Genomic DNA, 10,672 nt, shown 5'->3' on the forward strand with positions numbered 1-10,672 from the left:
TCATATGGATGTTCAGACGACAAATCTGCATCACCTGCATGATGTGATCACATAAATACGGACACAGATCTCTGGGAATTGTTTCTAAATCCTTGCTGAATCAATGCTGGAGTTTGATGAATTGATGCAGTTCTGAAGGTAAACAGAGCTCCAACTCGGTACTATCTAGTTGTACCTAATAACTTGGTACAACTTAGTAGTTGTTGTGTCTGAATCAGAAGAATGCATGGCCCGAAGGTGAATTTTATGATGATTTAAGCAAAAAGCAGAAAACTTTCATTAATTTGAAATAAAAAGATTTGGCAGACAGAAAATGAAACCAAAAATCTATCCCAATCAGTCTTTACATTGTGTTTTAGACAGGAAGTAAATTACTTTTAAAACTTAGGCAAAAAAAAACTAAACAAAAAAACATTTAGTCGCTTTTATCCATATATGGATAACGTCAAGAAGCCTGTCACACCCAATGGGACTGAGCAAAAAACAACTTTCTTGACCAATAGAAATCTTGTTTAAGGCAAACAACAACCTAAAGTTGAGAGAAGACAGCTCAGTTTGTGGCGCACCCAGCAGAGACAGCCCAGAGACCAAGGAGTCGTTTGTGAGCATAAACTTTGTCAGGTTAGGAAAAGTTGCTCTTTTACAGCAGTTTACTTTTCAATCACCCTCTAACAGTAAAAAAAATTAAAACTCCAAAGAAATATCTGCTTAGGTTTGCAAATTGCATGGTTAAATAAATCTAAATGTTGCTTCTGCTTTTTCCATCTGGATGAACTTCAGCAGCAATGGTTTCTTTTTTTGAGTGTCTGAGCAAAATGAGGACAACATAAGAATGCAGCTGCATTCTTTGTATTTTACCTTCTCTTCTGTCAAAAACGTTTGAAGCTTTAATTTAAAGCGAGATTTTAGGATAGAAGATATACCATACAACAGACATGCAGTGAGTGGCGTGACTGCGTGTCCAAGATGGGACTTTGACAGGGAAATTACTGCATTACTGTTAACCTCACATGTCAAACATGGGCAGAAGGAGAAAAGTAAGACTTGCACAATAACCTGGTGGGTAATACTTGTCCGTACCAGAGTACAAATAGTGAGCTGAACCAAAGCATAAATTATTTTTAACCAGGATTTTTGTCTTTGGAAGTACCTAATGTCACAATGGTCATTTGAAATGCAGACAGACTGGACTTGCCACAGAGAGCTTTTAAATTACACCATCAGATGCCTGTTTGTTAGATCTCCAAGCTGCTGCACTCAGACATTTTTCCTGACTTCTTTCTCCTCATTAAACACTATATAAAGAGTGGCACTCCAAAGCTAATCTCACTCTTCTGCACATTTCAGCTTTATTCTTTGCTGCCATGTGTTTGTTCTTTTCTTTCATGACTGAATAAGTCTTTAATTTATGGATCCAAGAATGAATATGACCATCATAAGATACAAGTTTGAACAAAATTGAAAAGCTTTGATAAATACTCCTTAAATCCTGGATAAAATGTCTATAAAAACATGCATTTTATTGGAAGTATAGTTCTAAAGTAACTCCGAGTCATCTGTTAGAAATATATGAAAATACATTTTGACAAAATGTTTGATCTTCTAGAAATTTGAAATAACCAACTCAAACTTTATTTTATTTTTTTTATTGTACAACTTTACAATCAATTTTTGTACAAATGCTGTTAACAAAAAAATGAAGCTCAGGCTATGAGGAAAAATGTTTACAGGGGGCCTGAAAACACAAATGTCCTCCATGCAGCAGGAGCAGGAAAACGTGCTGCTCCCGACTTCTGAAGTCTTGAGGTGCGTCCTCAACGCTTCGTCCCTCTGACCTCGGGAGTAAAAGCTGCATTCTGGTTACCATAGTCTGATCCAGATTCAGATGGTGAACTAATATGGCCACAAAAGTCCAATTTGAGAGTTGTAGTGATGGCAAAGGAGGAAACGTGTTCGTTTGTTGTTTGGTCCAGGTCCAAAGAATTAAGAAGCCGAGATGTCGGATGTCTTCAGGTGGAGCTTAGGAGCGGGTGTACTTCCCCCAGATGTGGAGCATGAAGACTGAAGCAATAAACAAGAGGCTCATCACCAGCACAGGTACAGGGCCGCTGTCAAAACAACGAGACACTGATTAAAACCCAGATTAACACACAAATCCCATCACTTGCAGTTGCTCCAACCAGGGGTGAGCATCTGATTTTATTGATGAGGTTTGGAAACGAGGAGGGGTTCTCATCTCTGAGAGCGAGGAGGGGAGGGGCGGAGGAGTGCATTGCTAAGTAGCAGCATTGCCATGCCAACCTCTGCCTGCGCTGCCCCTCCTCCTCTCCCACCGCCCCCCTCCCGTCAGAAGGCTGTAATTGAGTTGACCTTTCAGAGTGGATCCTTTAATGAAGCTTTGAGGCTGGCGTCTAATGCAGGAACAAACACGCACTCGATATACACCACTGTATGGCCGGCCTGCCCTCCTTCGACTGCTGGAGAGACGCACTCAATAACGACCACGGCACCATTGATCAGCCGCGACTGTTTATGGCCAGGAGACGGGATGTCTTCGCTAATATCAGAGCCGAGGATTCAGCAGAACATAAGTTGGAGGATCAGAGTTCTCCCAGCATGCACTGCGCCACCAAATAACTGCGCGCACGTGAAGAAGGTCCCAAACTCGGAGGCATCAATTGTTTTAGCAGAGAGTCACGTCTGCCCAATTTCCTGTCACTTAACGTCCCAAGAGTCGGAAATACTGAAGATTAGCACCTCTAAGTGAAGCATGTCAAAATGTCAGACTCGATATGCGAGTTTATAGGAGCGATTCTTCTATAGAGGGTGTTTTTATTTTATTATAAATTTTTTTATAAGTGGTACTCACACTTTAAGGCCTGGTGAGTCTTCAGTGTAGAAGCGCCACATGCCGCCGGTGCCGGCAGATCCTGTAGTCCTGGCTCCACTGCGTGCGCCGCTGCTGGTAGCTTTTCTAAAAGGAGACATAAATGAAAAACAACTTCAATCCACCTACTATAAAAACATGTTACAAAACACATTTCATAACCAGCAAGAAAACTAGTTAAAAAAAAACAGATCTGTAAACGATAGTTGTACAAGCTACACTCCTGCTATCATTGGCATTTAAAAACCATTAACAGTAAATAAAAAAATATATATATTCAGAATTTAATCTTAATATAACTAGGAAGCAGACTGATTCATGGCTGCTTTGCTTGTGGACAGATTAAACAGAGGTTAATGAGGTAATGAAGAGGATTGGTGGTAATGGGTAATAATGAGAGAGAAGCTGCAGCGAGCCTTTTGATTACACTTTGATTAAGTCTACATGACAACATCCATCTACTTTAATCGATGAAATGCAAAAGTTAGTTTTTCAATGATCTTTTTACTTAAGAAAAAAAAAAAACGGCTGGAAAGTAAGCAGTAGGAGCAGGGCTTTTTACTTTCACTTTTTCATGCAAAAACAAGAGTCAAAATGAAAATGTCATCAGAAAGAATTAAAATAATAATATAACATCTATGCATTTGAGAGAAAAAATAAATAAAAGTCAATATTTTGATGGAAATGAAGGATAACTGTCCAACAATCTGTTACAGGTGGCAACTTTCAATTTCAGAGTAAGAAGACCCAACCATCAAAGACGTCCTCCACTTTGACGTTTGGATTGTGAGAAGCGACACAAATTTGACTTCAAGTAATTTTCCATTTTCCACAATGATAACATTTTATATTATAACTGGTTTAAAAGCAGCAGGATAATCAAAAATTTAATTTTTTCCAGATTTTCAAATAAAGCTCCCATGTCTTATTCCAGATTTACCCTGTTATTGAAATGTTGATTTGAATACTAATTTGCAGATTAGAAAGAAGGTACAAACGAGTTATACCTTCTTTATATGTTAAAACTTCAACTTGAGACTTTGGACTAGGGCTCCACAAGATCTCAATCATCATCATCTTAACTAGCAACATCATTAAAGAAAACCAAACAGGATAGAGTTTCTTAGAAGAAATTGTTTTGCAAAATTATATAATCATTACATAAAAAAAAAACTTTATTTGAATGCATTAAAATGCAACTATATTTGAATGTACACCGTTGGATTTGAGTTGAACAGATATGACTGTATTGGAATGAATTGATATAAACTTAATTTAATGCTTATATAATTACACAAATTGAATCTTGTAAAGAACGTCGAAATGATTTGGTGTGAACTGGCAAGATTAAGCGTTAGTGTGAGCATTATTAATATCACCAAAGATTGACTGGAATTCACTATTTACTGGAGATCACATTAAAAGTAACATGAATTTAAGAATTTATTCAGACAGTTGGACAAGGAACAGCACCAGACACAGACGATTAAGTCCAATATACTAAAAGTCCTGTAGCATCATAATGACACATAAGATGAGTGAGAAAAACATTGACATATGGCGCAATATTAGAGATGCACAAATATAAAAATTTCAGCCGATATTAACATTGCTGTTATAGCTGGTAGCCGATATCCATCTATTTCCCTTCCTCTCTACACAGTGAAGAAATAACGAAACAGCTGACACCGATTCTCTACTTAAGTTAAACACTCCACAATACTTCACTGGATCACCATCCCTGTCAAACACGACTACCTGGCGAACCAAACTCCCCACAAACGGCAACAAGATGCAAACAAACATCAGTTGTTACCATGGAGTCTCTACCTGCCTCCAGTATTTACTTATAGATGTCAATGCAGATTTATCATGAATACCTACAACATATTGCCAAAATATTCAATAATACACATCAGTGTAATATAAAGTGCATCATCCAACTGTAATTTTGACACTTAGCAACTCTGTAAATAATACTGTAAACCTAAAACTAGTGCTAGTAACGTAGCACCAGTTTTGGCCCAAAGTAAAGTGGGAATCAGATGTTCTACTGAAGCCTTTGTCTAAACCACCCAATAAATTCCCAACCCAGCATCGGCCAGTTACTGGTATCAAGTACGACCCATAATTGAGGGTTACTGGAGAAAGTGCCTGAGGGAGCAGAGTTTTCTCCAGCTGTTTGGTGGATTTAAGGTATTTTCATTCCCTCACAAGATAAAAAAAAAAAAACAAAAAAAAAAAACTCAGCAGCTTAAAAAAATTTGGTTTGTAAAAAGAAAACCAAACAGTTATTGAGTGGAGACTAAAGAAGCACCAACACCATTTTAAAGCTACAGTTGCCAATCTATGGCCGATACGCCTCAAAGCAGCCAACTACAAGCCGACTTCCTGAGCAGATAGCCCAGCTAATAAACCCTCTAAAATGAGCTTGCTCTACTTTTCTTACTCCATTAAGACCAAAACCATCACATGGTAGGATCATGTTCTCCATTTAGTTGGTGTTAATTTGATATCACAAACAGGTCATTTTACAATATTGATCAGCCATAGTTTGGATGGACATACTTTATTAAACAGCAAAACAATTCTTTGTTTTGGCGTAAATTACAGAGGAGCCAGTAATGTGAAAAGATTGTAGCAAGAACAGAAGTTATTCTGTTATTATTAATTGTATAAATTCAAGATTAGACGCTAACAAATGAGCCCTTTTTTTTACCTATGTAGTCCAAAGAAAAACCCTGTTTTCTTTTAAATCCCGGAGTTAAACAATAATGTAGACATGGATTGTTATACCTTACACTAGCCTTTGCTGAAACATGTCCCCATACAGAGAAGAGAAAGGAAAGTTTCTTGCATAAAAATTCATATTTTAGACATAACTGTAAAGTTTAGACTACATACCTTTGCCTGACTGTAGAGCCTGCAGCCCGGGGAGCCACTGTTTTACTGGGGGAACGGCTAGACGCCCCGACGTTGGTTGCACTTGCGGCTGGTCCAGGCTATAACAAAAAAAAAAAAAAGATAAATATGAGTGAGGTGAAATAAATGTGCTTTCCAAAAATTTCTTTAGTCAATTACTGTTTCAGTATCTCAAAGCCATACCTTTTAAACAACAATATTAGAGGGTTCAAAACGTGTATGATGATTTTTTAAAAATAATATTCTAACACAAGATTTCATAAAAGTAAAAAAGTGCAATATTACAGACCAGTGACGTACCAACAAACAACATTAACCAGAGTAATGATCGCAAAAATATTAATTTGGTCCCAAATATAATGTTACAGAAGAGGATTACATGTGTACTGAATGAGTAAATATTGGTTTATTTATACTTTCATAATGTTGAAGACTAAAGGCTAGATTACAAATTAAGTCATTCTGGAAATCCAGTATTTGTGAGAAAGTATAGTTTTGGGAATCTAGCATAAGCTGTCTAATCCCCGTATTAAATGACAGAAAAATAAAATCTATCCACCTGTACACATGCCTAATGGGGCAAACCAGACATATTCAATTATAATAAATCATAATAAAATTTAAAGCACATGCCTTCACTAGAACAGGTTTAGTTTTAAGCCGTAGCACTGTGATTACAATTTAACCCTCAACAGCAATTGTAGTCTTGTGATTGGTTATATAATTAATGTTAATAAATTAAGTATTATATAAGGAAATCGTATAAAAATTGTATGAATCTCTAAAGAATGGCCACGTCCACAGCTAACCTGCTAACTACAAAACGACCACTGGCACTAAATGAATGTAACTAGGCTAGCTAGTTAAAATACACATTTTTAGATGGAAATAAGAAAATTACCATTTTGTTTTATATTTCTTGATGCAGGTCTAAAGCGGGAGCCTCCTTTGAATCTGATATCCACGTCAGAAAAAACGCAGATTGTGAGCAAATTGGTCAAAACTTCTGAAGAGAGCTCACAAAGCTGACGTACGTCTAAAAAGGGACACGAAAGCTAAATTCAGGACCAGTGAGGGCGACCGAGTAGAAGCCTGACTGACTGAATAGATCCAACACAAAAAGACAAGAAAAAAAATAAATTACACAGCTTTATGTTTTTTATTTTTAATGATAAAAAATTAACTAAAACTTTTTCTTAATTTAGAAAAAAATATGCACATAATAAACTACCAATTGTTGAAAGGCAAATGACTGTTTCTCCTTGATTATGAGAGAGACGTGTCTCACAAGGGTCCACTGTAGGAAACTGACGCCATTGCGGTTCAAATGGGGAACTCAAATGAGTTTAAAGCAACAGTGAATCGGAACCAAAATGGCGGCTCACTGTCAGTTCTTCATCATAGTGGTGGCTGATCAGGCGAGCTTAATCGATGGTTTCTAAAACTGAGCAAGGTAGTGGAGAAATTGAAAGGTAAACATTTACGTATTTCATGTTTTGTTGAATGTTGCTTGGACTTTTGGTTGCAACAGCTCTCGTCAGGTTATGTGAATTTAGCAAAACAGTTTTGAGCCAGTGTCAATAATAGCACATATGTAAAAACGCCAAACTTTGGCTGAAGCAACCCTTTCATCCGTCAGTGCATTTTTACTTTAACCTATAATTAAAGACAAGCTAACTCTGCACGAGTTTATATGACGTGTTAAATGTCTGAGGTTTGCTTCTTGTTTTAAGTTAGGATTTTATTTTAAATAGCTCGTTTGTATATTTCAGTTCTGATTACACAAAAGTCGTAAGATTGACATTCTCTTATTTCTTTTTATGTAGTGGGGTTTTGTTTATTTAACAGAAAACATAACTTTAACTTTGTAAAACAGTGTTTTAACAAAATGCATACTCTAAATTCACTATGTTATTATTATGTACAGAATGGCTCGGGTGGTGTTTCTCCATCCGGATCTTGGTATTGGAGGTGCAGAGCGACTGGTGGTTGATGCTGCTGTTGCCCTAAAGTCTCAAGGATGCAGTGTTCAGATTTGGACCGCCCATTATGATCCAAAACACTGCTTCTCGGAGACCCTAGACCCAGATCTTCCTGTGGTATGTTAAAACTTATCTTGGTGTGTTTTTAAAAATAAATAAATACAAGAAACGGTACTGCTTAGGCTTACATGCACTCGTCATCTGCTGGAAAATCTTAGATATTTTTTGAACTTTTCCAGAGTTCGGTGATGATGCAACATAAAACACCAATTCGCTTTAAAAATGCATTGGTGCACAAGTTTTAATTTAATTTTAATGTAGATTTTCTCCAACAAGCTGAAAATAACACATTAGGGTAAAAAGCTATGCATTCTCATTATAGTTTGACTTTAAAATGTCTGCTTGCAAGTTAAACTTCAGTCACACTCTTTGAATCTTTCAACAAGCTTTTGGAATCATTTTGTCTGCTTATTTTGCCCTTTTCTCATAATAATTGGTAGGACTCATTTAATGCACTTGGTTTATTTGGCTTTTCAGCATCAGGTATCACTTTTTTCAGTAGTGTTAGATCAGAGCCATTCCATAAGTGCAGTATTGGCTTGCTTTATCTCCTCCAAAACATGTTTGGATGTGTGTTTGTGATCAATGTCTTGTTTTAGCAGCTGATTCTGGCCATGTTTTAGCTCCATTCCTGTTTTCAAATACTCTGAACAGATTTTGTTCTTCCTAAAAATACATCCACGTGTTTAAAAGTAAATATTCAAGACTTTCAATGGTCCAAATTTCTTTCTTAAATGTAATTGTATTAAAGGTGTGTGCTGGCGACTGGTTACCCACCAGCGTGTTCGGCTACCTGCACGCTCTGTGTGCGTACCTCCGTATGATTTATGTGGCCTTCTACCTGGTCTTTCTGAGCGGTGTGGAGTATGACGTCATCTTTTGTGACCAGGTGAGTTTATTTAAGCCGCCAGTGTCAGATCACTAAAACTCAGAGGTTTCAGCAGTGACGTCTTCTGTTTTGCATCAAATCCTATGGCTTAACACAAGTGTACATTTATTTACTTTTTTCTGTAGGTGTCGGTGTGTATACCGGTGCTGCGGTTCTCCCGACGCAGGAAGAAAGTTCTGTTCTACTGTCACTTTCCGGACCAGCTGCTGACCCAGAGGAAGTCAGCCCTGAAGAAGCTCTACAGAGCTCCTATTGATTGGTTGGAAGAACGCACCACTGGCATGGCTGACATGGTAATTAAGATTTAAAAAATTGCTTCCTTCCATAGGACTCTGATTTAAACCTCTGACAAACCTTAGGATGCACTTCATGTTAAAACCACACATAGTCTTTTTTATCTAATTGTAGCATAAAATATTATCAAGTATAGCCAAGCAGAAGCCAAAAACTAAACTCAGTCCTAGAAGGTTCCAGCCGTAGTTTTTTCAGGTGATTTACTAACCGCTAAGGTGAGTCCTCACATCTTGTCTCACCCCTTGTGGGAACCCCTTAAAGCTGAGAGACTGCAAACAGAGACCCCAGGATGTCTTTATGGAGTGATGAAGTCAATGGAGTGGTCATTTATTAGAAAGTTATTGCACTGGATTTTATTTTCAGGTATCACAGTGAAAGGAGGGTGAAGATTAATGCACAAATGAAGGTCTTCAAGCTTTCATTTGTAAAGACAAAAATGTATTTGAATGTATTTTTTATTTCTATTTTCAGATTCTAGTGAACAGCCAGTTCACTGCAGGCGTCTTCAGGGAGACATTCTGCAGTCTAAACCGCGTCCAGCCCGACGTCCTCTACCCGTCCCTCAACACTAACGCGTTCGATCAGATGTCCACGGAAGCACAGGGCCTGCAGGGTCTGCTTCCTGAGGGAGTGTCCCACCTGTTTCTGTCTCTGAACCGATACGAGAGAAAGAAGAACCTGGGCCTCGCTCTGGAGGCTCTGGCGGTCCTGAGATGCAGCCTCACGCCCCCTCAGAGAGCGGGTGTTCACCTGGTGGTCGCCGGGGGCTACGATGACCGAGTTACCGAGAACGTCCAGCACTACAACGAGCTGACTGAACTGGCCGAGCAGCTCCACTTGCGTGACTGCGTCACCTTTATGCGCTCTCCCTCTGACTCCGTGAAGGTGGTGCTGCTGCAGACCGCCACCGCAGTGCTGTACACGCCCAGCAGAGAACACTTTGGGATCGTCCCTGTAGAGGCCATGTACTGCAGCTGTCCTGTTATCGCCGTGAACTCCGGGGGGCCCCTGGAGAGCATAGCTGACGAGGAGACGGGCTTCCTGTGCGAGCCCACGGCCGAGGCCTTCTCTAAGGCCATGGAGAGGCTTATCAGAGACGCACGCCTACGCAGGGACATGGGACAAGCTGGGAGGAGGAGGGTGGAGGAGAGGTTCTCTCTTCAGGCTTTCTCAAACCAGCTCTATGGGTATATCGTCCAGCTGAGCAAGTGATGGGGAAGGAGGACGAAAACTGAAAATGTGGAGCTGAACAACATCTCAAAAACAAAAAAAAAATCTTACTGTTTTCGGTGTAGACTCATCAAGAAATGGAAGTCAATAATTCATTAATATTGATAACAATTACTAGTGATGGGAAAAAATATTCTGGCAGATTATTATGGGAAAATGTCTTTCTCCTCTGGCAGATGATTTCACTTATAACTAGTACTTTTTTGTTAATTTTAAGCAGTTATTGACTTAAAACAAGCTCCTATCTGGTGCTGAAAAGTTAATTATGAGTCAGTTTTGTCTTGTTTCAGGTGTATTCAAATATTTGTACTAGAAACTAGACCAAAAACATTAAGATTTTGTGTGTTTTTGTCATGTGAATGTTACTGCGCTTAACTTTTGCTTTGTTTTAATTTCCAGGATCCTTAA

General features: G+C 38.6%; 2 protein-coding genes across 2 annotated transcripts; one reads left to right on the forward strand and one right to left on the reverse strand.

The window, feature by feature from the left end:
* Positions 1-1,630: 1,630 nt before the first annotated feature.
* Positions 1,631-6,864, reverse strand: sec61b (SEC61 translocon subunit beta). The gene is made up of 4 exons (XM_008432623.1): positions 6,711-6,864; positions 5,792-5,889; positions 2,870-2,974; positions 1,631-2,108 (listed from the first exon to the last, which is right to left on the reverse strand). Exons 1-4 carry the CDS (start codon positions 6,711-6,713, stop codon positions 2,021-2,023), a joined length of 294 nt encoding a protein of 97 aa, XP_008430845.1. The 5' UTR covers positions 6,714-6,864; the 3' UTR covers positions 1,631-2,020.
* Positions 6,865-7,080: 216 nt separating this feature from the next.
* alg2 (ALG2 alpha-1,3/1,6-mannosyltransferase) lies at positions 7,081-10,419 on the forward strand. The gene is made up of 5 exons (XM_008432622.2): positions 7,081-7,281; positions 7,737-7,908; positions 8,603-8,740; positions 8,866-9,033; positions 9,506-10,419. The coding sequence occupies exons 1-5, from the start codon at positions 7,241-7,243 to the stop codon at positions 10,244-10,246; spliced, it is 1,260 nt and encodes a 419-aa protein (XP_008430844.1). The 5' UTR covers positions 7,081-7,240; the 3' UTR covers positions 10,247-10,419.
* The last annotated feature ends 253 nt before the right edge of the window (positions 10,420-10,672 follow it).

The sequence above is a fragment of the Poecilia reticulata genome, linkage group LG16 (assembly GCF_000633615.1).
Source record: "Poecilia reticulata strain Guanapo linkage group LG16, Guppy_female_1.0+MT, whole genome shotgun sequence".
Taxonomy (NCBI): domain Eukaryota; kingdom Metazoa; phylum Chordata; class Actinopteri; order Cyprinodontiformes; family Poeciliidae; genus Poecilia; species Poecilia reticulata.

Excerpts from the sequence above, each read along its gene's own strand:
- sec61b (XM_008432623.1), bottom strand. Across the intron at positions 2,975-5,791 it reads GGCTCTACAGTCAGGCAAAG|AAAAGCTACCAGCAGCGGCG; the intron begins GTATGTAGTCTA and ends GTCTCCTTTTAG. Across the intron at positions 2,109-2,869 it reads GACTCACCAGGCCTTAAAGT|CGGCCCTGTACCTGTGCTGG; the intron begins GTGAGTACCACT and ends TTGTTTTGACAG.
- alg2 (XM_008432622.2), top strand. The coding sequence starts at position 7,241 with ATGGTTTCTAAAACTGAGCAAGGTAGTGGAGAAATTGAAAG. Across the intron at positions 7,282-7,736 it reads GGTAGTGGAGAAATTGAAAG|AATGGCTCGGGTGGTGTTTC; the intron begins GTAAACATTTAC and ends TATTATGTACAG. Across the intron at positions 9,034-9,505 it reads CCACTGGCATGGCTGACATG|ATTCTAGTGAACAGCCAGTT; the intron begins GTAATTAAGATT and ends TTCTATTTTCAG.